At 39.2% G+C, this 27654-nt stretch overlaps 1 protein-coding gene across 2 annotated transcripts in view; it reads left to right on the top strand.

Annotated features, from left to right (window-relative positions):
* FYB2 (FYN binding protein 2) overlaps nucleotides 1–27654 on the top strand; it is a 119545-nt gene that overhangs the window by 71667 nt on the left and 20224 nt on the right. For both annotated transcript variants that reach the window (XM_036842268.1, XM_036842258.1), the window contains exons 8-13: nucleotides 2304–2406; nucleotides 5453–5612; nucleotides 16220–16331; nucleotides 16428–16468; nucleotides 25133–25193; nucleotides 26269–26367. In XM_036842268.1, the coding sequence (XP_036698163.1) occupies nucleotides 2304–2406; nucleotides 5453–5612; nucleotides 16220–16331; nucleotides 16428–16468; nucleotides 25133–25193; nucleotides 26269–26367 (576 nt within the window). The remainder of the gene's footprint in view (nucleotides 1–2303; nucleotides 2407–5452; nucleotides 5613–16219; nucleotides 16332–16427; nucleotides 16469–25132; nucleotides 25194–26268; nucleotides 26368–27654) is intronic.

Raw genomic sequence — 27654 nt, 5'->3', positions numbered from 1 at the left:
AAATTACAATATCATATCATCACTGCTAAGGCAGTTGTGAAAACACAGAGGTGAGGCACCAGGCATGCTTCCTTCAAGAGTGACAACTGAGCTGAATCATGAAAACATGTAGGAACTGGCCAGGGGAAAATGGCAGAAGGCATGTCCCAGGCAAAGGACAAGTGGGAGCAAAGACATAGTGTTGAACCGTGAGGCCAGTACAGGGATCCACAAAGAGCTGGATGATGCTTGAGCACAAAGTGTGGTGTGGGAACAGCAGGAACGAGGCCGGGGTCGTATGCAGAGCTGGATCCAGGAGGGCCTGCGCTCCCTAATTAAATTCAGAGCAACCCTGTCCAATAGAAACGTAATGCAAACCACATATGTCACTTAATTTGTTCCTAGTAGCCATCTTTTAAAAAGCAAAAAAAAAAAAGTGAAATGAATTTTAATAATGTATTTTATTTATCCTGATAGATCCCAAACATTATCATTTCAACATGTAATCAACACAAAAGTTACTAATGAAATATTTTAGATCCTTTTTTTCATACCAAGTCTTCAGGATCCAGATGTGTTTTATACTTACAGCTCAGTATTTTAAAAAACAAATTTATTTATTTATTTTTGGCTGCGTTGGGTCTTCGTTGCTGCGTGTGGGCTTTCTCTAGTTGCGGCGAGCGGGGACTACTCTTTGTCGGGGTGCGCGGGCTTCTCATTGCGGTGGCTTCTCTTGTTGCGGAGCACGGGCTCTAGGCGTGCATACTTCAGTATTTGTGGCACACAGGCTCAGTAGTTGTGGCTCGTGGGCTCTAGAGCTCAGGCTCAGTAGTTGTGGCCCATGGGCTGAGTTGCTCCACAGCATGTGGGATCTTCCTGGACCAGGGCTCAAACCTGTGTCCCCGGCATTGGCAGGCAGATTCTTAACCACTGCACTACCAGGGAAGTCCCGCTTACAGCTCAGTGTGGACCAGACACATTTCAAGTGTTCAATAGCCACATGTGGACAGTGGCCACTGTCTTGATGGCACAGATTTAGACCTTATCCTATAGGTCGGTGGAAACCACAAAAGAGTTTTAAAACAGAAGTAATGTACTCCTCTCCCCTAGCATTCCTAGGAGTCACAATATTAAATGTAATTTGACAGTTATATGTACATATATATATCTCCATTCTGGAAGAATTTGATTTTTAGAAAAGTTCATCTTAGGCTTTTGGAAAGAGACAGAGTGGGGACTGGAACCCAGCCTTGCCTTCACAGCCCCTGTTCTAATATATGTTCTAGAACTAGTGGCCTTAATGGTGGATAAGAGTCATCAGTTATTGGATGAATGGATGAGTGAAACTCCTTAAAATTCTTCCCGTGGTCTTTCAGAACAGCACTCTCTCCTGGTGTTTCTCCTTCCTTCACGGCCACCTCTTCTGGTTTTCTCTGAGGGCTCTTCTGTCTCTGCTTTCCATGTAAATGTGGTTGTAGAACTATCCACTTCACTATGATGCCAGAAACAGAAGTTCTCACACGCACACTGATGCTCTTCAGTGCTCTGTCCCGGCTTTCAGCTTTTTCACTAAACTCTCCACCTTGACCCCCTCCTCTGCTCTTCCACTGTGGCCGGTGTCCATATTACTGGTGCATGGCAGGCATGCCTCTTATGAAGGAATACTGGCTGGGGATCACTTTGCTACCACAGGTTACACAGCATTAGTGCTGGGGATACAGATAAATAACAGAGCTCTGATTTTTAGTTAGTTGACAAGGGAAAGTGGAGGAACTGGAAACAGATCCATAGACACTACAGTTTAACACAAGATAGAGGGACAGAGTGTTAGGGGAACAGACTAAAGGGTATGGCTGCTTGGGAGAATCAAGCAAAGATTCTCAGAGGTAAGCTGATTTAGACAGATTGGAAAGGGTACCGTGTTTCTCAGCAGTGTAAGATGTGGAAGGCATGACTGACAAGGGAAATAGCAAATACGAAGGGAGAGTTGCTCAAAATGGGATGGAAGGATTGGGGAGTTAGGAGAGTGTAGACTAGAATAAATGTGGATAGAAGGAGCAGAGGGAGACGGGGTTGGAAAGAAAGGTGGGGGCCAGATCACAGTGGGACTGATATTTTATCCATCAGGCAATGGAAGTTATTAAGAGATTTTAAGCAGGAATTCACTCTGGCATTGATTGGAGCAGGCAGAAACTCAGGGAAATTTCCTATGTTTGACTTGATCCTGGTCCCCTCATCTTTAAAAAATAAAAGGGTTAGGGGCACACTATCATCGAAATACTCTCACCTTCACTTTTTCTTCACTTTTTCTCTTCACATTTCAGCCTGAAACATGAAGACGAAGATAAAAAAATGGAGGAAAAAGAGCCATGCAAATTGGAACCACGAAAAACAGAAAAGGATCTATATTCAGACTATCTTTCCAAGGTATCTGTGTTCTAGGTATCTATCTTTCCAAGGTATCTGTGACCAAGCAGTCCAGGTCAGCCATGTAATAAGATCAGTTCATGGGGTGACTTTTTAGAGGCTGAGCCATGTAGCTCTCCAGAGAGACAGAGAGACAGTCAGAAGATGCAGTGGGTGTTGGGTGTTTTATCAAAGAAATCGATAGGACAATAACACTGAACTCTAGCCTTGGATTTTCCACTTATTAGGCAGGAAGCAGGTCTCATAAGCAGGGCTGAGATGGGTATGAGTTCAGCAAGGTACCCAGAGGGCAAAATACAAAGAGACAGTCACTCAGGTGCCCACTCTGCTCTTGCAGAACCTGGAAGGAGGGCTCCTTAAGTTCTGTGCTCTGGGGCCCTGCTGAGAACAGGAAGTTAGTCTCTGAGCTCAGGCGTCTCATGTGTAAAGTGAGAATAAATCATCCACACCTGATTACCATCCCCACTCCCATCCTGATTCTATCTCATTTGTGATGGGAAAATGAAATAATGTAGATGAAGGTGTTTTGTAAGCCACAAGCTACCATTAAAATGAAATATATTGTTAATTAATTGATTAATTAATATTGTTTATTAATAGTAAACACTGTATATGTGTGTATCCATATCCAATGGACACTATCCCCTTCAAAACTGTGTGGTCAGAGGCTTAAACAATAGATAGCACTGGGGCTACTACCAGGGCTCAAAACATTTGAGATGCCTGTTTGAGATGTGCCTATCTCAACATATCAAATTGTTCCAGTTCCACCTAGGGCTTGGGTAAATCAAGCATCTTGGTGGTGGTGTGGGCCTGAACTGGGGTGTAGGCCCAGAGGTTGGGCTGGACCAGGTTGGGTGTTTACAGAGTGTCACAAAACGGCATAATTCAAAGAAGTAAGTCACTAATAACAAAAGACAGGGACCAGAGCCAGTGCAGCAGCATGGTGTGTCAAGGACAGAGGGCAGGAACAAGGCCATAATGGGTGATGAGGCCAGAGATCAGGAAGGGGTTCATCAGGAGCGTATGAGAAAGGCAGCAGAGGAACATGATTAAAGATACTGGCCATGAGGGACTTCCCTGGCAGTCCAGTGGTTAAGACTTCACCTTCCAATGCAGGGGGTGCGGGTTCGATCCCTGGTTGGGGAGCTAAGATTCCACATGCCTCGCAGCCAAAAAACCAAAACATAAAACATAACAGAAGCAATATTGTAACAAATTCAATAAAGACTTTAAAAATGGTCCACATCCAAAAAAAAAAAAAGAAAGAAAAAGGGATACTGACCATGAAAGGGCAAAAGCAGGGATGTGCCCTTTTTCAGTGTCGACCAAGTGCTGGCCAAGAGCCAGAGATGGGGTCAGGTTACCACCAAAGGGACATAGTCCTACTTTCATGGAGTGGATTTGAGTTTGGGAAATTGTTAAGTTATTTGGAATGTGTTAGGTAAATGTGGTGGGTGGTCTAGCTGGGCAGTGCTCTTTGGGGTCAAATATAGATGGTACGTCAGTAGGAATACAATCCATTGTGATTCAAACTGACCCTATAGGAACCATTCCCCAGGACGGCCCTCAGAGAATCCGTACACTGCTGCAGCAGGGGCTCTGCTGATGGACGGTGGTCACTATTTTTGCGTGAAACACTATATTTGTGTCATTTGTGGAATAATATCATTACTTTCCTGTCATTTTTTCCCCATTTAAAAATTTCATTCTTGGCTGTGTGACTTAAAAGAATGCCCCTACTCTTCTTTTCCTCTTCGCTTGCCCAGATCCCACCAAGAACTCAGGAAATTCCATGCCTTGTATCTATTCATTATTTTTCCTTTTTGCAAGTACTTTCAGATGATTGTCACAGTCAACCCTGTGTCCACTTGTAGTCGAAAGGACAGTAATCTCCTCTCCCATCGTCATCTCGTAATTATGAAACACTTGGATGGCCAGAAGTGTCCCAATTCGCCTCTGCCTCCAGCGTCTCTTCCTGCCAATCTATCCAGATCTTTCTGAAATGCAAATCTGATCAGGTTTCTCCCCTGCCTAGCTCCCTAAGACTAGGAGCTAAAGCCCACACTTTTTGCCTCGTGTGCAAGACCCTTCATAACTCAGCTCCATTCTAGCTGATCTTTTTAGCCTCACCTCCAGACTTTCCTCCTCTATCCCCTTCACTCTTCCTTCATCAATAGCCTCTGTCCCACCCTTATGAGGACACTAACACTTCTGTCCCTTTGCCTGTGTTGATTTATCTACCAGGTATTCCTTATCCCTTCAACCAATCTCTTACTTACATTTTAAAATAGTTTCATAAAGTGTGCTTCTGAAGTCTTCCCCACCCTGTCTCCTAGCCACAAGAACTGACCTGCCCCTCCTATTTCCACCTCAGTGAGCAATCCTGCTGTAAATGATATTCACCACAATATACCTTAATTGTTTGCATGTATTGCTCCATGACCGGCGTGGAAGCCACTATGCCCATCGCATCTCTCTCTTTCTCCAGGGCTTAGCATGTTGTTTCCTTCAGTAAGTGCGTGACAGATGCTAGAGAGAGGAAGTGTGGAAAGAAGTGGGGGGAAACAGAAGAATGGAGGGTGGGAAGATGAAATGTCAGGCAAAAGGAACACAGCATCCTTTGGTAGGCAAGAGCACAGGGCTCTGGGGTCCAGTCCTGCCTGGGCAGATGACTAGCTATGAGACCAGAAGTCAGTTATTTAACCTTTCTAAATTCTTTATCAAGAGGAATCATGATATTTTTTGAATAGGGTGTCATGAAGAGTAAGTGAGATAAAATATATCAAGAGCCTATCCTGCAGTCAGAGCTCCATTATATCCTGACTGTGTCCTATGGGCCTGCCTCTGTGCCAGGCATTCATTGGCTGTTCAGAGGGCAACAAAAGACATTATATGTGCCCCTTAGAGAGATAAGTCTCTGTTAAATAAAGGAATAAACAGTGGCTACCTGGGAGGAATGAATGAATACAGAACAGCACGAGTAAGCAAAAAACAAATAGATAAGCCAAAGCCCCGCCAGACTGTCCCTGTTGCATGTGTTTAGGTGGGTACCTATGAAGAGACGCCTGGAAGAACCCAGATGGTGAAAGTCCACAGGGGTAGGAGGAGCACACTGGCCGGGAAGCAGGACGCTGAGATTGACGTCATCCAGACAGAGGCCTGCCCCGAGGACCCCAAGCTGGCCAGACACTCTGATGGCCACTGTGAGTTGTGTTTCTTCCTGGTTCTCTTCACCGTTATCGAATTATTTTAAAGCTGTGTGTGACCAAGATTTTAATTTCTTTTATAAATATTTACTGAGCATCTATTATATACAAAGTCACTTGCCTGAGTGAGACAGCTGTGCAAGAGTGAAAAAAGCACTGGATTTAGAAGTAGAAGGCCTGAGTTCAAATCTAGGCTCTCATACTTATTAGCTATGTAACATAGTAACTCCATATTCCTTTGTATTCCTCAGTTTCCTCATTTATAAAAAGGGGTCATAGAAAAAGGGGGGATCATAATATAGATCAAACTGGGGTTTGGTGAGGACCAAATCTGACATATGTTATGTAATAGGTACTCAGCAAATGTTGCTGATTTCTTTTTATATGTACCGGCTCCTATTGTTCTTTGTAGACCCAAGACATTGACACACTGATGACATAGTATGATATTATTCTTTGACTTTATTCAAGTTGCATTTTACTTTCATGTGAGTCAAGACTCTTGATTGCAAGTTATCAAATCATAGTGTGTTAAGCAAAAGAGGAAAAGGAGGCTCACCTAGCAGAAGGTTTGGGCATGGCTGCACCCAGGGACACAAACAGTATCACAAGGACTCAGTATTACTTTTTCTACTCCTGGCTTTGCTCCCCTCCTTCTTGTCTCCATTTTCAAGCAGACTCTACCCTTGTGGAGGCAAGATGGCATCTAGCAGTGACAGGCTTACGCACTATCTTTTCTCTTAGGAACCCCAGAAGAAAACTAGAAGTGGTTATCCTCTCAACAGTTTCAAGAAAAGGCCCAGATTTGAGTCTTGTTGGCTTGACTGTGTCACATGCCAACCCCTATCCAGTTATCATGAATGTGGGATAGGATGCTCTGATTGACCCAGCCAGTGTCATAAATTCACATCTGGAGCCGAAGGTAGAATTAGTTCTACCCAAACGGTATCATTTCAGATTGAAGGATTTCTCAAGGAAAATTAAAAAGCTGTTATCATGAAAAAACAGTAGACACTGGGTAGGCAAAACAGATGTCTACTCCAGCCCAATAAGCCATGGCAAACATTTCATAATGTGCTATAATCAGAATGATGAGAATACATTGCAATCATAAGATGGACTCAGGCCCTATAAAGTCTGCCTCCAGGCTAGATGGCTGCATCCCTGCCACCCACCTCCTTCCCAATATACTCTTTATTCTAAGTTAACTGACTATGTCATGTGCTTTAGTGCCCCTATAACTTTGCTTGACTTCTTTCCTCTGTCTGAGATGGCCTTATGCCCATTCTTTACCTGCTGATGTCCTAGTCATCCTTCAAGATCTATCTCAGAAGTCACTTCTTCTGAGGCCTTCCTTACCTCCATCCTCCTCTTTCCCACTCTCCAGAGACCATAATTGCTCACTCTTCTCTGTTTCCAGGACACTTAAACAGCAACCAAATAACCACTTTTCCATATTAGGTTTTAGAGTCAAGCATTTCTGGGACCCAGGATTACTATGCATTAATCCTACAACCTTGGGAAATTTACTTACTTTTATGTACACATGGGGGTAGTACTATTTATTTCCCAGGGCTCTTTGTCAATGCATATAAAGTATCTGGTTCATTGCTACATAACTGTCAGTTCTCTTTATTTCCTTTTTAAAAAAAAAATTACAGCATGCCTTACATTATAATTCACGGCGTACATGTTTGTTTCCCACGGTACACAGTGAGCACCATGGGGTCAGAGACCATTTGATATTTTTCTCTGTATCTCTGCAACCTGGCACAGTGGACATACCCAACAAAACTTCGTTAAAGGGAGGAATGAAAGAATAAATCAAACTTCAGTGAGAGAGTATGGTAGATTTGACAATCTGAATGATTCTCCTGACTAAAACAAGTAAAGAATATTTTTTTTTTGGAAAATTCATAAAAGTATAACAGAACTGATTTAAAAGGAAGCATCCACATACCTGCAGTAACCAGGAACCCTGGGCAATGAGTGAGTGCCAAAGCTACTCTGGCCCTGAGGGTTTTCACTAGCTCTGAACCCCTTGAGCTCTGGTTTTGACTGCATGGTGTACAGAGGACAGGAGCTATAACCCAGGGCCTGCCCAAAGTGAGTTTATAACAGGGACCTCAAAGAATTATGTCCACACAGAATGAATAGGACTGTGCCTATTCTTAACAATACTATATGGTGTACTTATAAATTTATTATAAAAGTAGACCTCAAGTGTTCTTAACACAATAAAATTTTTAAAAAGTAAAGAAATGGGACAAATAAAAAAAGACATTTCTAATGAGATAAATGACACATGAAAAGCACAGAGGTCCTGTTGAATCTAAAACCATGCCTTAAGATGAGAAGTGGATAGACTAATTTGTAGTGTAGAAAAAAATGGAAGGGAGGAAAACAAGCTGAAGTGAATAAAAGAGTTAAAGGAGAGGCCTAAATATGGGGCTGAAAGCCATTTTCAAGCAATTAAGTACTGTCCATGAAAAGTCACTGTAAGTTTGGGAATTACACTATGTTGAAAACAGTCTGAAGAAGATTCTTCTACGTATTCTGCACATACTGCTAAAGCACAAAGGGAATTTGTGCTAAACCCATTTAATAGTTCTCTGCAATAGTTCCCTACTCTCTTGTGATGAGAAGCACAAAATGCTTAGTCAAGGAAAGTGGGCGTGAAAACAGAGAGGAAAGTTTTGAGGAAAAAAAATACAATTGAGTGTCTTTCTATACTCCTTCTACACAAATGGGCCTCTTTTGAAAAAAATGAACAAAATAAAAAGAACTACTTCTTTCCATTAAAAAAAAAGAAGAATTAATAAGACAAACCCCAGGGAGCAGAAGGAAATTTGCCCATTTTGCCCCTGGTTCTGGGTAAAGGAAAAAAAATCTGTTACCATAGCTGATCCTCATGCACACTTTGGGAAAATTCATTGATCTGTACTCTTATGATTTGTGCCCTTTCCTGTATGTTATACTGTAATTAAAATTTTAATTTTAATTTTACTAAGGTAACTGTCAAAAGATAGACACAGCATGTATACTCTCCAAACAAATAAAAAATAAAAACAGAATGAAGAAAAGAGAGGAAACCTCAGTCAGTCAAGCACAAGGAAAATGAGGGAAAAACAGAACAAATAAAAAGTATGTAATAAAATACTAGATATAAATTTCAAAATATCAGTAAACCCTATAAACATGAAACTCTCTACTTAGAAGACATATGCATTCAAATCATTCAATATTAAAAAATATTTGAGTAGCTTTTATATCCCCAGCATTGTTCTAAGTGCTGGGGGTATAGCAGTAAATAAACCAGACAAAAATTCCTGTCCTCATGGAGGTTACATTCTGATCTGAGGAGACAGATGATAAATATATAAACAATAAAATATTCACTATGTGGAATGGTAGTAAATATTATAGAAAAAAATAGTAAAGCAAAGAAAGAGAATTAGGGGGGGCTTCCCTGGTGGTGCAGTGGTTAAGAATCCACCTGCCAATGCAGGGGACACAGGTTTGAGCCCTGGTACTGGAAGATCCCACATGCCGCAGAGAAACCAAGCCCATGCGCCACAACTACTGAGCCTGTGCTCTAGAACCTGTGAGCCACAACTACTGAGCCTGAGTGCCACAACTACTGAAGCCTAGAGCCCATACTCTGCAACAAGAGAAGCCACCACAATGAGAAGCCCACGCACCGCAGCAAAGAGTAGCCCCTGCTCGCCACAACTAGAGAAAGCCTGTGCACAGCAACGAAGACCCAACGCAGCCAAAAACAAAATAAATAAATTTAAAATAAAAAAGAAAAAGAGAATTAGGGAGGCAGGGGGAGGGAGTGGAAGTTGCAATTTTAAAGTGCACATAGATGACCTCAAAGATGTAAAGTAGGTGAGCAGTAGAGCCATGGCTATCCAGAATGTTCTAGGGAGAGAGGGGAAGGAGTGCAAATATCGCAGGGCAGGAGTCTACTAGATGTGTTGGTAGAATAGTAAGGAGGCCAGTGTGGCTGGAGCAGTGACTGAAGGAGACTGTAGTAGGAGATAAGGTCAGAGAGATAACAAGGGGCCAGATAATATAGGGGCTTTTGTAGACCATTGCAAGAACTTTGGCATTTATTCTAAGAGATGTATTTTTTTTAAATAACATTGAAAGGTTTTGAGCACAAGAACAGAATGATCTGACTTGTATTTTAAAGAATCATATCTTGGCTGCTGTCTTGAAAGAAGAATGTAGAAGAACCTGGGACCTGTTAGGAGTTTGTTGCAAGAATTTAACTGAGAGATTATGGTAGCTTGGAAGAGGGTACCGTGGTCAAGTTGTTGAGGTATGCTTGGATTCTGGAAATAGATCGAAAATCAAGCTGACAGATGGCTATGGATTGGAGGTGGGACATGAGAGAGAAAGGAGTCAAGGATGTCTTCAAGGTTTTGGACCTGAGCAACTGAAAGGTTGGGGTTGCTACTCTTTGTTGAGATGGGGCAGACTTCAGGAAGAGCACATTCGCAGAGAGAAAGCAAGAGTTTGGTTTGGAATGTAATATGTTGAGACAACCAAATGGAAACGGTGTGAAGGCTGAACTCATGAGAGCTGTCTTAGTTAGGGATGTAATTTGGCAGTTGTCTGTGTTTTTAAAATGAAGCCATAAACATTTTTCAATACATCTGCCTCAAAAAGGAAGGAGTAAGAAAGAAAAAAAGTGTCCTGAGGTAAGAATTAAGAAACTGTGTGTTCAGCATCTTTGCTTTGTGCTGGAGAAACATACCGATAACTCCGTAAGGAAAAGTAGGTCCTTTATGCCTCTGGGAGCTGACATTCATTGAGACGGTTTGGGGCCTACATGCTAACTGACTTCTTGTCAGAAGATAAAATCTTGTTCCTTGGTGCCTTTAATTAATAGACAAAAGTCAGAGTCCCATACAGGATAAATCCAAGGAGAAACACGCCAAGACACATGTTAATCAAACTATCAAAAATCAAATACAAAGAAAAAATATTAACAGCAGCAAGGGAAAAACAACAAATAATATAACCTTATGTTATATTAACATAACATAAGGTTAACAGCTGATCTTTCAGCAGAAACTCTGCAAGCCAGAAGGAAGTGGCAGGACATATTTAATGTGATGAAAGGGAAAAACCTACAACCAAGATTACTCTACCAGCAAGGATCTCATTCAGATTTGACGGAGAAATTAAAATCTTTACAGACAAGCAAAAGCTAAGAGAATTCAGCACTACCAAACCAGCTTTACAACAAATGCTAAAGGAACTTCTCTAGGCAGGAAACACAAGAGAAGGAAAAGACCTACAATAACAAATGCAAAACAATTAAGAAAATGGTAATAGGAACACACATATTGATAATTATCTTAAATGTAAATGGATTAAATGCTCCAACCAAAAGACATAGACTAGCTGAATGGATACAAAAACAAGACCCGTATATATGCTCTCTACAAGAGACCCAATTCAGGCCTAGGGACACATACAGACTGAAAGTGAGGGGATGGAGAAAGATATTCCATGCAAATGGAAATCAAAAGAAAGCTGGAGTAGCAAGTCTCATATCAGACAAAATAGACTTTAAAATAAAGACTATTACAAGAGACAAAGAAGGACACTACATAATGATCAAGGGATCAATCCAAGAAGAAGATATAACAATTGTAAATACTTATGCACCCAACATAGGGGCACCTCAATACATAAGGCAAATGCTAACAGCCATAAAAGGAGAAATCGACGAAACACAGACATAGTAGGGGACTTTATCACCCCACTTTCACCAATGGACAGATCATCCAAAGTGAAAACAAATAAGGAAATACAAGCTTTAAATGATACATTAAACAAGATGGACTTAATTGATATTTATAGCACATTCCATCCACAAACAGCAGATTATGCTTTCTTCTCAAGTGCCCATGGAATATTCTCCAGGATAGATCATATCTTGGGTCACAAATCAAGCCTTGGTAAATTTAAGAAAATTGAAATCGTATCAAGTAACTTCTCTGACCACAACACTATGAGACTAGAAATCAATTACAGGGAAAAATCTGTAAAAAATACAAACACATGGAGGCTAAACAATACACTACTAAATAACCAAGATCACTGAAGAAATCAAAGAGGAAATCAAAAAATACCTAGCGACAAATGACAATGAAAACACGACGACCCAAAACCTATGGGATGCAGCAAAAGCAGTTTAAGAGGAAAGTTTACAGCAATACAATCCGCTCTCAAGAAACAAGAAACGTCTCAAACAACCTAACCTTACACCTAAACCAATTAGAGAAAGAAGAAGAAAAAAAAACCCCAAAATTAGCAGAAGTAAAGAAATCATAAAGATCAGATCAGAAATAAATGAAAAAGAAATAAAAGAAAGAATAGCAAAGATCAATAAAACTAAAAGCTGGTTCTTTGAGAAGATAAACAATATTGATAAACCATTAGCCAGAGTCATCAAGAAAAAAGAGGAGAAGACTCAAATCAATAGAATTAGAAATGGAAAAGGAGAAGTAACAACTGACACTGAAGAAATACAAAGGATCATGAGATTACTACAAGCAACTCTATGCCAATAAAATGGACAACCTGGAAGAAATGGACAAATTCTTAGAAAAGCACAACCTTCCGAGACAGAACCAGGAAGAAATAGAAAATATAATCAGACCAATCACAAGCACTGAAATTGAAACTGTGATTAAAAATCTTCTAACAAACAGAAGCCCAGGACCAGGTGGCTTCACAGGCGAATTCCATCAAACATTTAGAGAAGAGCTAACACCTATCCTTCTCAAACTCTTCCACTATATAGCACAGGGAGGAACACTCCCAAACTCATTCTACGAGGCCACCATCACCCTGATACCAAAACCAGATAAAGATGTCACTAAGAAAACTACAGGCCAATATCACTGATGAACATATATGCAAAAATTCTCAACAAAATACTAGCAAAAAGAATCCAACAGCACATTAAAAGGATCATACACCATGATCAAGTGGTGTTTATCCCAGGAATGCAAAGATTCCTCAAAATATGCAAATCAATCAATGTGATAAGCCATATTAACAAATTGAAGGAGAAAAACCGTATGATCATTTCAATAGATGCAGAAAAAGCTTCTGACAAAATTCAACACCCATTTATGATAAAAACCCTACAGAAACTAGGCATAGAGGGACCCTACCTCAACATAATAAAGGCCATATATGACAAACCCACAGCCAACATCGTCCTCAATGGTGAAAAACTGAAAACATTTCCTCTAAGATCAGGAACAAGACAAGGTTGTCCACTCTCACCACTATAATTCAGCATAGTCTTGGAAGTTTTAGCCACAGCAATCAGAGAAGAAAAAGAAATAAAAGGAATCCAAATCGGAAAAGAAGTAAAACTGTCACTGTTTGCAGATGACATGATACTATACATGGAGAATCCTAAAGACACTACCAGAAAACTACAAGAGCTAATCAATGAATTTGTTAAAGTAGCAGGATACAAAATTAATGCACTTGCATTAATGCTCTTGCATTCCTATACACTAATGATGAAAAATCTGAAAGAGAAATTAAGGAAACACTCCCATTAACATTGCAACAAAAAGAATAAAATACCTAGGAATAAACCTACCTGAAGAGACAAAAGACCTGTATGCAGAAAACTATAAGACACTGATGAAAGAAATTAAAGATGATGCAAACAAACAGATAGAGAGATATACCATGTTCTTGGACTGGAAGAATCAACATTGTAAAAATGACTCTACTACCCAAAGCAAACTACAGATTCAATGCAATCCCTATCAAACTACCAATGGCATTTTTCACAGAACCAGAACAAAAAATTTCACAATTTGTATGGAAACAAAAAAGACCCCAAAGATTGCCAAAGCAATCTTGAAAAAGTAAAACGGAGCTGGAGGAATCAGGCTCCCTGATTTCAGACTATACTGCAAAGCTACAGTAACAAGATAGTATGGTACTGGCACAAAAACAGAAATATAGATCAATGAAACAGGATACAAAGCCCAGAGATAAACCCATGCACCTATGGTCAACTAATCTATGAATAAGGAGGCAAGGATATACAATGGAGAAAAAACAATCTCTTCATAAGTTGTGCTGGGAAAACTGGAGAGCTACATGTAAAAGAATGAAATTAGAACACTCCCTAACACCATACACAAAAATAAACTCAAAATGGATTAAAGACCTAAATGTAAGGCCAGACACTATAAAACTCTTAGAGGAAAACATAGGCAGAACACTCTGTGATGTAAATCACAGCAAGATCCTTTTTGACACCCCTCCTAGAGAAATGGAAATAAAAGCAAAAATAAACAAACAAGACCTAATGAAACTTAAAAGCTTTTGCACAGCAAAGGAAACCATAAACAAGACAAAAAGACAACCCTCACAATGGGAGAAAATATTTGCAAGTGAAGCAACTGACACAGGATTAACCTGCCAAATATACAAGCAGCTCATGCAGCTCAATATCAAAAAAACAAACAACCCAATCCAAAAATGGGTAGAAGACCTAAACAGACATTTCTCCAAAGAAGATATACAGATTGCCAACAAACACATGAAAGGATGCTCAACATCACTAATCATTAGAGAAATGCAAATCAAAACTACAGTGTGGTACCACCTCACACCGGTCAGAATGGCCATCATCAAAAAATCTACAAACAATAAATGCTGGAGAGGGTGTGGAGAAAAGGGAAACTTCCTGCACTGCTGGTGGGAATGTAAATTGATACAACCACTATGGAGAACAGTATGGAGGTTCCTCAAAAGTCTAAAATTAGAACTACCATATGACCCAGCAATCCCACTACTGGGCATATACCCTGAGAAAACCATAATTCAAAAAGAGTCATGTATCACAGTGTTCATTGCAGCTCTATTTACAATAGCCAGGACATGGAAGCAACCTAAGTGTCCATCATCGGATGAATGGATAAAGAAGATGTGGCACATATATACAATGGAATATTACTCAGCCATAAAAAGAAACGAAATGGAGTTATTTGTAGTGAGGTGGATGGACCTAGAGACTGTCATACAGAGTGAAGTAAGTCAGAAAGATAAAAACAAGTAACATATGCTAACACATATACATGGAATCTTAAAAAAAAAAAAAAGGTTCTGAAGAACCTAGGGGCAGGACAGGAATAAAGACACAGACCTAGAGAATGGACTTGAGGACATGGGGAGGAGGAAGAGTAAGCTGGGACGAAGTGAGAGAGTGGCATGGACATATATACACTACCAAATGTAAAATAGATAGCTAGTGGGAAGCAGCTGCATAGCACAGGGAGATCAGCTCGGTGCTTTGTGTCCACCTAGAGGGGTGGGATAGGGAGGGTGGGAGGGAGACGCAAGAGGGAGGAGATATGGGGATATATGCATATGTATAGCTGATTCACTTTGTTATCAAGCAGAAACTAACACACCATTTTAAAACAATTATACTCCAATAAAGATGTAAAAAAAAAAATAGATAAAAGTCAATGTGCTGGGCTTCCATGGTGGCGCAGCGGTTGAGAATCTGCCTGCCAATGCAGGGGACACAGGTTCGAGCCCTGGTCTGGGAAGATCCTACATGCCACAGAGCAACTAGGCCCGTGAGCCACAACTACTGAGCCTGCGCATCTGGAGCCTGTGCTCCGCAACAAGAGAGGCCGCGACAGTGAGAGGCCCGCGCACCGCGATGAAGAGTGGCCCCCGCTTGCCGCAACTAGAGAAAGCCCTCGCACAGAAACGAAGACCCAACACAGCCAAAAATAAATAAATATAAATAAATAAATAAATAAATAAATAAATAAATAAATTAAAAGCTTATTATAAAAAAAAGTCAATGTGCTTGTTATTTCTCAGATATATTACTTATTTCTGATTAATAGTTCATGTCTGCGAATCGTTCTGAATCACCCATACTGTAAATATTAACCTATGCCAACTGATAAAAAGGTGACAGTTTTAAGGTTATGACAAGTTTACAGCTCTGTGAAATAAACCAGCTCTTGCATGTAACAGGGTAGCTACTTGTGCAAACAATCCCTAGGCATTTTTTAACCTGGCACACTATTTGGCTGATTCCATCACTAATGCATAATAAATGTTGGCATGTGCTTAATCAACTTGTCTAAGAAATTTTACTTTAAGAAAAAATGCCACAAATTGGATAAAGTCATCTAAATGTAGGGAGTGATGCCCCAGGGCTGCGCCCTGGTAGACTTCAACATTTGAGGTCAGGGCTTAGAGGAAGAAACATCCAAGAAGGGAGAGGAATCACTGGTTTACTGGGTAATTAGCACCCTTCATAAATATGCATTAATCCTTGCCATAATCATCCAAGAGTAGGGCTTACTATCATTATCCCAACTTGAGAGAATCATAACTGAGGCTCAGCAGGGTGAAGTGGTTTGCCAAAGGATCATACATATCCAGGTTATAATCCAGTGTTACCATATTTAATCTGCCTTTTCCTATTATTGTCTCCATGGCCAGTGACCTGTGTGAATGCATTTATGAGAGCAGTTGGTGAGATGTTCTCAGGGTGTTCTCTGTTTTCCTTACAGGGGGATATGTGAAGGCCTTGGAGATGACTAAAGAAACCCCAGGCCAAGGAGCCTTTAAGCCAAATTCCATTTCCGAGACGTATGATGATGTTGAGTACCCCCGGAAAGAGAGGTAAATACGTGCCAGCCCTTCAGGGAGATGAATGTGATGAGACTTTAAAAGTACAATACAACAGGTCAACGGTCTTTGTATCTTTTCTCCCCACAGAGCAAAGTCAGATTTCTCTAACTCATTTGTTTCAGATAATGGTAAGTTTAAGAAAACATTTGAAACTGTCAATAGGAATTGCTAAGAGTTTCTGTGGCAGATTACTAGTAAGGTATCTTTTATTTACATATTTTTATTAATGCCATTTGGGTGGGGTGATGATAAGCTAATAGAAGTGGTTCAAGGTATGTGTGAATAAATGCATTTAGAATCATGAAGGTGAAGATGCTGGTAATGGGTCTTTTGTGGCAAGAAAGGATCTTTGATGTGAAATTGCTTTCTTCCTGGTCTCTTCACATTCCAAGTCTGAAGATAGGAATGTGTTTTACTTAAAACACTTGTATGGATTCTCAATAGTTTTTTTAAACATTGAAGTATAGTTTATTTACAACATTAGTTTCAGATGTACAACATAGTGATTTTATATTTTTATAGATTATAGTCCACTTAAAGTTATTATAAAATATTGGTCATAATCCCTGTGCTGTACATCGTATCTTTGTATCTTATTTATTTTATAGCTAGTAGTCTGTATCTCTTAATCCCCTTCCACATCTTGCCCATACCCCACCTTGCCCCTTCCTCCACACTTGTTCCCACTGGTAACAATTGGTTCTCTATATCTGTGAGTCTGTTTTGTTATATTCATTTATTTTTCTTTTCTTTTTCTCTTTTAGATTCCACATGTAAGTGAAAACGTACAGTTTTTGTCTTTCTATGTCTGGCTTATTTACTAAGCATAACACTCTCCAAGTCCATCCATGTTGTTGCAAATGGCAAAATTTCATTCTTTTTTATGGCTGAGTAGTATTCCTGTGTGTGTGTGTGGATACACTACATCTTCTTTATCCATTCATCTGTTAATGGGCACTGAGGTTGCTACGATATCTTGGCCATTGTAAATCATGCTAATATGAACATTAGGGTGCATCTTTTTTGAATTAATGTTTTCATTTTCTTCAGATAGACACCCAGGAGTGGAATTGCTGGATCATATGGCAGTTCTATTTTTAATTATTTGAGGAACCTCCATACTGTTTCCCATAGTGGCTGCACCAATTTACATTCCCACCAACAGTGTAGGAGGGTTCCCTTTCCTCCACATCCTCACCAACATCTTTTGTCATCTTTTTTTTTTTTACCATCTTTATTGGAGTATAATTGCTTTAAAATGGTGTGTTAGTTTCTGCTTTATAACAAAGTGAATCAGCTATACATATAAATATATCCCCATATCTCCTCCCTCTTGCATCTCCCTCCCACCCTCCCTATCCCACCCCTCTAGGTGGACACAAAGAACTGAGCTGATCTCCCTGTGCTATGCAGCTGCTTCCCACTAGCTATCTATTTTACATTTGGTAGTGTATATATGTCCATGCCATTCTCTCACTTCGTCCCAGCTTACACTTCCCACTTCCTGTGTCCTCAACTCCATACTCTACGTCTGTGTCTTTATTCCTGTCCTGCCCCTAGGTTCTTCAGAACCATTTTTTTTTTTTTAGATTCCATATATATGTGTTAGCATACGGTATTGGTTTTTCTCTTTCTCACTTACTTCACTCTGTATGATAGTCTCTAGGTCTATCCATCTCACTACAAATAACTCAATTTCATTTCTTTTATGTCTGAGTAATATTCCATTGTATATATGCGCCACATCTTCTTTATCCATTCATCTGTCGATGGACACTTAGGTTGCTTCCATGTCCTGCCTACTGTAAATAGAGCTTCAGTGAACATTTTGGTACATGACTCTTTTTGAATTATGGTTTTCTCAGGGTATATGCTCAGTAGTGGGATTGCTGGGTCGTATGGTAGTTCTAATTTTAGACTTTTGAGGAACCTCCATACTGTTCTCCATAGTGGTTGTATCAATTTACATTCCCACCAGCAGTGCAGGAAGTTTCCCTTTTCTCCACACCCTCTCCAGCATTTATTGTTTGTAGATTTTTTGATGATGGCCATTCTGACCGGTGTGAGGTGGTACCACACTGTAGTTTTGATTTGCATTTCTCTAATGATTAGTGATGTTGAGCATCCTTTCATGTGTTTGTTGGCAATCTGTATATCTTCTTTGAAGAAATGTCTGTTTAGGTCTTCTACCCATTTTTGGATTGGGTTGTTTGTTTTTTTGATATTGAGCTGCATGAGCTGCTTGTATATTTGGCAGGTTAATCCTGTGTCAGTTGCTTCACTTGCAAATATTTTCTCCCATTGTGAGGGTTGTCTTTTTGTCTTGTTTATGGTTTCCTTTGCTGTGCAAAAGCTTTTAAGTTTCATTAGGTCCTGTTTGTTTATTTTTGTTTTTATTTCCATTTCTCTAGGAGGGGTGTCAAAAAGGATCTCGCTGTGGTTTATGTCATAGAGTGTTTTGCCTATGTTTTCCTCTAAGAGTTTTATAGTGTCTGGCCTTACATTTAGGTCTTTAATCCATTTTGAGTTTATTTTTGTGTATGGTGTTAGGGAGTGTTCTAATTTCATTCTTTTATATGTAGCTGTCTAGTTTTCCCAGCACCAGTTATTGAAGAGGCTGTCTTTTCTCCATTGTATATTCTTGCCTCCTTTATCGAAGGTAAGGTGACCATATGTGTGTGAGTTTATCTCTGGGCTTTCTATCCTGTTCCACTGATCTATATTTCTGTTTTTGTGCAAGTACCATACTGTCTTGATTACTATAGCTTTGTAGTATAGTCTGAAGTCAGGGAGCCTGATTCCTCCAGCTCCGTTTTTCTTTCTCAAGATTGCTTTGGCTATTTGGGGTCTTCTGTGTTTCCATACAAATTGTGAAATTTTTTTTTCTGGTTCTGTGAAAAATGCCATTGGTAGTTTGATAGGGATTGCATTGAATCTGTAGTTTGCTTTGAGTAGTAGAGTCATTTTCACAATGTTGATTGTTCCAGTCCAAGAACATGGTATATCTCTCCATCTGTTTGTATCATCTTTAATTTCTTTCATCAGTGTCTTATAGTTTTCTGCATACAGGTCTTTTGTCACTTCAGGTAGGTTTATTCCTAGGTATTTTATTCTTTTTGTTGCAATGGTTAATGGGAGTGTTTCCTTAATTTCTCTTTCAGATTTTTCATCATTAGTGTATAGGAATGCAAGAGCATTAATGCAAGTGCATTAATTTTGTATCCTGCTACTTTAACAAATTCATTGATTAGCTCTTGTAGTTTTCTGGTAGTGTCTTTAGGATTCTCCATGTATAGTATCATGTCATCTGCAAACAGTGACAGTTTTACTTCTTTTCCGATTTGGATTCCTTTTATTTCTTTTTCTTCTCTGATTGCTGTGGCTAAAACTTCCAAGACTATGCTGAATTATAGTGGTGAGAGTGGACAACCTTGTCTTGTTCCTGATCTTAGAGGAAATGTTTTCAGTTTTTCACCATTGAGGACGATGTTGGCTGTGGGTTTGTCATATATGGCCTTTATTATGTTGAGGTAGGGTCCCTCTATGCCTAGTTTCTGTAGGGTTTTTATCATAAATGGGTGTTGAATTTTGTCAGAAGCTTTTTCTGCATCTATTGAGATGATCATATGGTTTTTCTCCTTCAGTTTGTTAATATGGTTTACCACATTGATTTATTTGCATATTTGAAATATCCTTGCATTCCTGGAATAAACCCCACTTGATCATGTTGTATGATCCTTTTAATGTGCTGTTGGATTCTGTTTGCTAGTATTTTGTTGAGGATTTTTGCATCTATATTCATCAGTGATATTGGCCTGTAGTTTTCTTTTTTTGTGGCATCTTTGTCTGATTTTGGTATCAGGCTGAAGGTGGCCTCATAGAATGAGTTTGGGAGTGTTCCTCTTTCTGCTATATTTTGGAAGAGTTTGAGAAGGGTAGGTGTTAGCTCTTCTCTCAGTGTTTGTTAGAATTCGCCTGTGAAGCTATCTGGTCCTGGGCTTTTGTTTGTTAGAATATTTTTAATCACAGTTTCAATTTCAGTGCTTGTGATTGGTCTGTTTATATTTTCTATTTCTTCCTGGTTCAGTCTCGGAAGGTTGTGCTTTTCTAAGAATTTGTCCATTTCTTCCAGGTTGTCCATTTTATTGGCATATAGTTGCCTGTAGTAATCTCTCCTGATCCTTTGTATTTCTGCAGTGTCAGTTGTTACTTCTTCTTTTTCATTTCTAATTCTATTGATTTGAGTCTTCTCCCTTTTTTTCTTGATGAGTCTGGCTAATGGTTTATCAATTTTGTTTATTTTCTCAAGAACCGGCTTTTAGTTTTATTGATCTTTGCTATCGTTTCCTTCATTTCTTTTTCATTTATTTCTGATCTGATCTTTATGATTTCTTTACTTCTGCTAACTTTGGGTTTTTTTTTTCTTCTTTCTCTAATTGCTTTAGGTGTAAGGTTAGGTTGTTTATTTGAGATGTTTCTTGTTTCTTGAGGGAGGATTTTATTGCTATAAACTTCCCTCATAGAACTGCTTTTGCTGCATCCCATAGGTTTTGGGTCGTCGTGTTTTCATTGTCATTTGTCTCTAGGTATTTTTTGATTTTCTCTCTGATTTCTTCAGTGATCTCTTGGTTATTTAGTAGTGTATTCTTTAGCCTCCATGTGTTTGTATTTTTAGATTTTTTCCTGTAATTGATATCTAGTCTCATAGCATTGTGGTCGGAAAAGATACTTGATACAATTTCAATTTTCTTAAATTTACCAAAGCTTGATTTGTGTCCCATGATATGATCTATCCTGGAGAATGTTCCATGAGCACTTGAGAAGAAATTGTCATCTGCTGTTTTTGGATGGAATGTCCTAAAAATATCAATTAAGTTCATCTTGTTCAGTGTATCATTTAAAGCTTGTGTTTCCGTATTTATTTTCATTTCAGATGATCTGTCCATTGGTGAAAGTGGGGTGTTAAAATCCCGTACTATGATTGTGTTACTGTCGATTTCCCCTTTTATGGCTGTTAGCATTTGCCTTATGTATTGAGGTGCTCCTATGTTGGGTGCATAAATATTTATAATTGTATCTTCTTCTTGGATTGATCCCTTGGTCATTATGTAGTGTCCTTCTTTGTCTCTTGTAATAGTCTTTATTTTAAAGTCTATTTTGTCTGATATGAGAATTGCTACTCCAGCTTTCTCTTGATTTCCATTTGCGTGGAATATCTTTTTCCATCCCCTCACTTTCAGTCTGTATGTGTCCCTAGGCCTGAATTGGGTCTCTTGTCGATAGCATATATATGGGTCTTGTTTTTTATCCATTCAGCCAGTCTATGTCTTTTGGTTGGAGCATTTAATCCATTTACATTTAAGGTATTTATCAATATGTATGTTCCTATTACTATTTTCTTAATTGTTTTGGGTTTGTTATTGTAAGTCTTTTCCTTCTCTTGTGTTTCCTGCCTAGAGAAGTTCCTTTAGCATTTGTTGTAGAGCTGGTTTTGTGGTGCTGAATTCTCTTAGCTTTTGCTTGTCTGTAAAGGTTTTAATTTCTCCATCGGATCTGAATGAGATCCTTGCTGGGTAGAGTAATCTTGGTTGTAGGTTTTTCCCTTTCATCACCTTAAATATGTCCTGCCACTTCCTTCTGGCTTGCAGAGTTTCTGCTGAAAGATCAGCTGTTAGCCTTATGGGGATTCCCTTGTATGTTAATTCTTGCTTCCCTTGCTGCTTTTAATATTTTTTCTTTGTATTTAATTTTTGATAGTTTGATTAATTTGTGTCTTGGCATGTTTCTCCTTGGATTTATCCTGTGTAGGGCTCTCTGTGCTTCCTGGGCTTGATTGACTATTTCCATTCTCATGTTAGGGAAATTTTCAACTATGATCTCTTCAAATATTTTCTCAGCCCCCTTTTTTGCCTCTTCTTCTTCTGGGACCCCTATATTTTGAATGTTCATGTGTTTAATGTTGTCCCAGAGGTCTCTGAGATTGTCCTCAATTCTTTTATTTCTTTTTTTTTTGTTTGTTTATTCTGTTCTGTGGTAGTTATTTCCACTCTTTTATCTTCCAGGTCATTTATCCATTCTTCTGCCTCAGTTATTCTGCTATTGATTCCTTGTAGAGAAGTTTTTATTTCATTTATTGTGTTCATTATTGTTTGTTTGCTCTTTAGTTCTTCTAGGTCCTTGTTAAACGTTTCTTGTATTTTCTCCATTCTATTTCCAATATTTTGGGTCATCTTTACTATCATTACTCTGAATTCTTTTTCTGGTAGGCCGCCTATTTCCTCTTCATTTGTTTGGTCTAGTGGGTTTTTACCTTGCTCCTTCATCTGCTGTTTGTTTCTCTGTCTTCTCATTTTGCTTAACTTAGTGTGTTTGGTGTCTCCTGTTCACAGGCTGCAGGTTCATTTTTGGTGTCTACTCCCAGTGGGTAAGGTTGGTTCAGTAGGTTGTGTAAGCTTCCTGGTGGAGGGGAATGGTGCCTGTGTTCTGCTGGATGAGGCTGGATCTTGTCTTTCTGGTGGGCAGGACCACGTCCAGTGGTGTGTTTTGGAGTGTCTGTGAATTTATTATTATTTTAGGCAGCCTCTGTGCTAATGGGTGGTGTTGTATTCCTGTCTTGCTAGTTGTTTGGCATAGGGTGTCCAGCACAGTAGATTGCTGGTCGTTGAGTGGAACTGGGTCTTAGCATTGAGATGGAGATCTCTGGGAGAGCTTTCACCGTTTGATATTACATGGGGCTGGGAGGTCTCTGGTGGACCAATGACCTGAACTTGGCTCTCCCACCTCAGAGGCTCCAGCCTGACACCTGGCTAGAGCACCAAGACCCTGTCAGCCACATGGCCCGGTACGTGGGAAGTTTCTTGCCTTTTGGGAAGTCTGAGGTCTTCTGCCAACATTCAGTAGATGTTCTGTAGGAGTTGTTCCACATTTAGATGTAGTTTTGATGTATTTGTGGGGAGGAAGGTGATCTACACGTCGTACTCCTCCACCAACTTGAAGGTGCCCCTTTTGTGATCTTTTTGATGATAACCATTCTGACAGATGTGAGTTGATATGTCATTGCGCTTTTGATTTGCATTTCCCTGATGATTAGTGTTGCTGAGCATCTTTTCTTGTGCCTGTTTGCCATCTGCAGGTCTTTTTTGAAAAGATGTCTATTCAGGCCTTTGCCCATTTTTTAAATCAGGTTGCTTGTTTTTTTGATATTGAGTTGTATGAGCTTGTTATATATTTTGGATATTAACCCCTTTTCAGACATATCATTTGCAAATATCTTCTCCCATTCAGTAAGTTGTCTTTTTGTTTTGTTAATGTTTTCCTTTGCTGTGCAAAAGCTTCTAAGTTTGATTAGGTCCCATTTGTTTATTTTTGCTTTTCTTTCCTTGCCTGAGGAGACAGATCCAAAAAAAAATATTGCTAAGACTTATGTCAAAGCGTGTTCTGCCTATGTTTTCTTCTAGGAGTTTTCCCAGCACAACTTATTGAAGAGACTGTCTTTTCTCCATGTATATTCTTGCCTCCTTTGTCATAGATTAATTAACCATAAGTGTGTGTGTTTGTTTCTAGGCTTTTTATTCTGTTCCATTGATCTATGTCTGTTTTTGTGCCAGTACCATACTGTTTTGACTACTATAACTTTGTAGTATATTCCCAATACTTTTAAGATTGACGTTAACATGGTATAGAGGACTTGAATGCCCCTACCTACCCCTCCATCCTCTTTTCATACATACTCAGGCGTCATCTTTGAGATCCAGTCATGCTTGACCTGTTAGCTTCTCTGACTTGCTAAGCTCCCACTGCAGGGTGTTTGCATATTCTACTCCCTCTTCCTGGAATGTTCTTTACTCCTCTGTGCCCCTTTGTCTAAGTGACTCTTAATCTTTCTTCTGATCTCAGCTCAATCATTATTCCCCAGGGAATATTCTCTTAGGTATACAGTCTTATAGTACCTTGACCCTCTTTTTCATAGCACTTGTAACAGTTGTAATTCTATATTTATGTGATTCTTTGATTAATAATCCTCTTCCCTCCTAGATGATTTCCTTCTCTATGCTAACCATTTTCCCTAGCCCCTATCATAATGCCAGGCACATGTTACACATTCAAAAAATATTTGTTGAATGAATGAAAGGTTAACGGAGGAGGGATAATGAAATGCTACTCTGGTTGGTTTTGTCCTTCTTAGAATATTAGAATTTTAGATGGAGAAACAATCTTAGAGATTATTAAACACGGTACCCTCATTTTAAAAAAAGGAAACTGAGGCACAGAGAAGTTAAGTGACTGTCCTAAACTCATTGTGAATCAAGTTCTGAACTTGAAAATCCTCCATTGCCAGGGTAGATTCAAAGTATATCTGTGTATTTTAAGCTTATGTGTTGGACTAGGTGAAAGCCATGCTATGATGGGGGAAGACTGTTCAAGATGTGTCTGGTTGTCTCCATTATTTCCCCAGCATTCAGCACAATGTCTGGTGTTTAGTAGACTGATTGTTATATGTAAAATATGCAAAGGGTTGAAGGCGGGAATCTGTTAATAAATTAACTTTCTTAAATCAGACAGACTTGAAAACAGGGTAGAAGCAAATATTAATTTTTGTTTGTACATACTTTTATAGAGGTTATTTATTTTTACCACATGCTTGTAAAAACATGTGCATATGTTTCAATAAAAACTACTTCACAAACAAAAGATTAGAGTACCTAGCACCTGGTAGGTATCCAATAATTTTGTGTCAAATATGAATCTGAATTATTGCCATTATAATGAATACTTTCTTTTAATTTCAAAAGAAAATAGTGAAGAAATGTATGAAGATGTCTACAAAACAAAGAGCAACTACCCAAAGATAGAGTGAGTTTCTCTTTTTCTTGGCTTCATAGCTAAGGGTATTTCCTGTTAGTCTAGGAAAACCAAAGTTTAAGAAATGACCTCCATCCCTACCCACCCCATCGTTAGGGAACACATGCATAGAGAATGGAGATAAGCTATTGTAATAAAACATTGTGATCAATAGGGTACTTGTAATTGTGTACAATCATATCTAATAATTTTGATCACATTGTTTTATCTTTTGAGAAAATGTCCATCTCCCAGAGTAGAGGACTTTGATACTGTGTTAGGGAATAAGTGAGAAAAGAGAAGTAAATATCAATAAAATGCTTCAATTCTGTAGTTGCTTTTCCAGGAAGAAATCAACGGTTATGATTTACCTGTATCTTTGAAAGTTAATGAGGCTATCTCTGGGATTGGGGCTTAATTTATTATCTAATAATTCAGTGTTATCAAGGACAGTATTTGTTCAAATGGGCATTATTAATCAAATTCAGTTATTAGGCACACATTGTGGAAGGGAAAACAGCAGTAGTCAAAAGCAAGAAGTTTGAGGGTTGAAGGGAAAAGAGGGCATTCGTGCTGGGTGGGATGATGTGAGTGTATCATTCCCTCTCCCTTCCCACCCGCCCCCAATAAAGAGCATATTTGGAAAAATTTTAATCATCAACCAGTCAGTGTACCATCATCATTATATTATCATTCCATAAATTAAAGATAAGTGACATGACTTTCAGAAGCTAGGAATTTCTATAATGTATTTCTAGTATAGTTTGTAAACTATGGGTCCCTGAGTCATCATCTCTAAAAGGAAGACTTTGCTCCACAAACTCTTTAAAATAGAAACCATTTGGAGTAGATGAAAGTTTGTATTGAAATATAGTAATTCCATCCATAGCTGATGTGTGCTACTTCCTATCAGCATCTAAACAAAGAAGAAGAGCATAGAAGCTGACAAGGCATTTTCCTGCTCTTCCTTGAGTGGGGTGTGTTGAAGAAATGAGACTGAAATCTCTGATCCTTTTGACTACAGCAGGCTTCCATCCCCAGTACTCTCTCAAACACCATGTTATTTATATCCTCTGATTCCTCTTAGTTTAGATGGAAAAGAAGCACTTAAAAGACTGCAGAGGTTCTTCAAGAAAGAAAAGGATAGATTTAAAATGAAGAAAACCAAGTCAAAAGAAAATATAAGGTAAAAGGTCCCTTTTTACTTCTCTTTCCAGGAGAGGATTAGCAGTGCTGGCCTGGTTAGTTACACAGCTGATGTTCTCTATCCTGTTCTTCTAGTGAAGTGGTACCAGAAACTAAAACCAAAGGCCCTGGTTATCACCTACCTCCTCCTTGCCAATATTTGAGTGAACTACGCCCACAGATGCTAATGGGAAAGTGACAATGTCCCTTTTGAAAAAATTGATGAGAAAAGGTTGTGAACAAGGGTAGAGGGAAAGTCTTAATCAAACAAAGTCCAGGAAAGAAACTTTCCTCATCATACTTGGCATAGATTCCTGTTGTTGTTACTGAGCATTATGTTATTAATTACATCCTTTTATGCTCTCTCAGCCCTACAAGTTCCAGTGGTTTTATTTGTCTACACTTCCATATTCTAATTTGCCTCTCTTGAGAGAGGCAGTGTGTGGAAAGGGAAGATGAATTTTTCAGCTGAATGGTCCATGTACCTCAAAGTCTTAGACCTGGAAGGGACCCTCCAAGGTCACCCTAGTTAATTACCAGTGGGAATTGGGAAGGTTAGAAATTCATGAGTAGGAGAGAGAAACAAGAGGCCTAGGTTCTGGATTCTAGTTTCAGCTTTTCTGTTTATTCAGTGTGCAACCATGGGCAAATCACTTCCATTTTGCATTCATAGGGATCAAGTTTCTTCTTGCGTATAATAGGAGGGAGGAGGGAGACTGGGTGGTCTCTGGAGGCACTTCTCTCATATATATGTGTGTGTGTGTGTGTGTGTATATGAGAGAGAGACACACACACAAAAACATAGACATAGATCTGTATTTTATGAGGGCAGAGGATGGGAAAATAATTTGACCCAGGTTATTACATACATTGACATGGAATTATGTTATTCTACCTTGAAGTTCTTTTCAATTATAAAACCTCAGAGTAACATGACTTTAAGTCTAATTGTCTGTTGGATGTAGATCTACCAAGAGATTTATATAGAATATGGGGTTTACAAATTGTAGTCCTGACCATGGAAGAAGAGGGAGTCTAGCTCCAGTGGCCAATGAGACCTAAAGGCAGACCCCGACTTTAGCAGGTTAGATGTTTCTGACAAAAATTATTAGTGTGATACCTGCAGTCCCATAAAAATTTGATCCAGGTGAGAATGCTGATACGTGTTTGTTTTTTTTTTTAATAATATTTATTTATTTATTTTGGCTGCACAGGGTTTTAGTTGCAGCATGCAGGATCTTAGTTGCAGTAGGCATGTGGGATCTAGTTCCCCCGACCAGGGATTGAA

The sequence above is a fragment of the Balaenoptera musculus genome, chromosome 1 (assembly GCF_009873245.2).
Source record: "Balaenoptera musculus isolate JJ_BM4_2016_0621 chromosome 1, mBalMus1.pri.v3, whole genome shotgun sequence".
Taxonomy (NCBI): Eukaryota; Metazoa; Chordata; class Mammalia; order Artiodactyla; family Balaenopteridae; genus Balaenoptera; species Balaenoptera musculus.
This window is presented reverse-complemented; position numbering and strand designations above follow the sequence as displayed.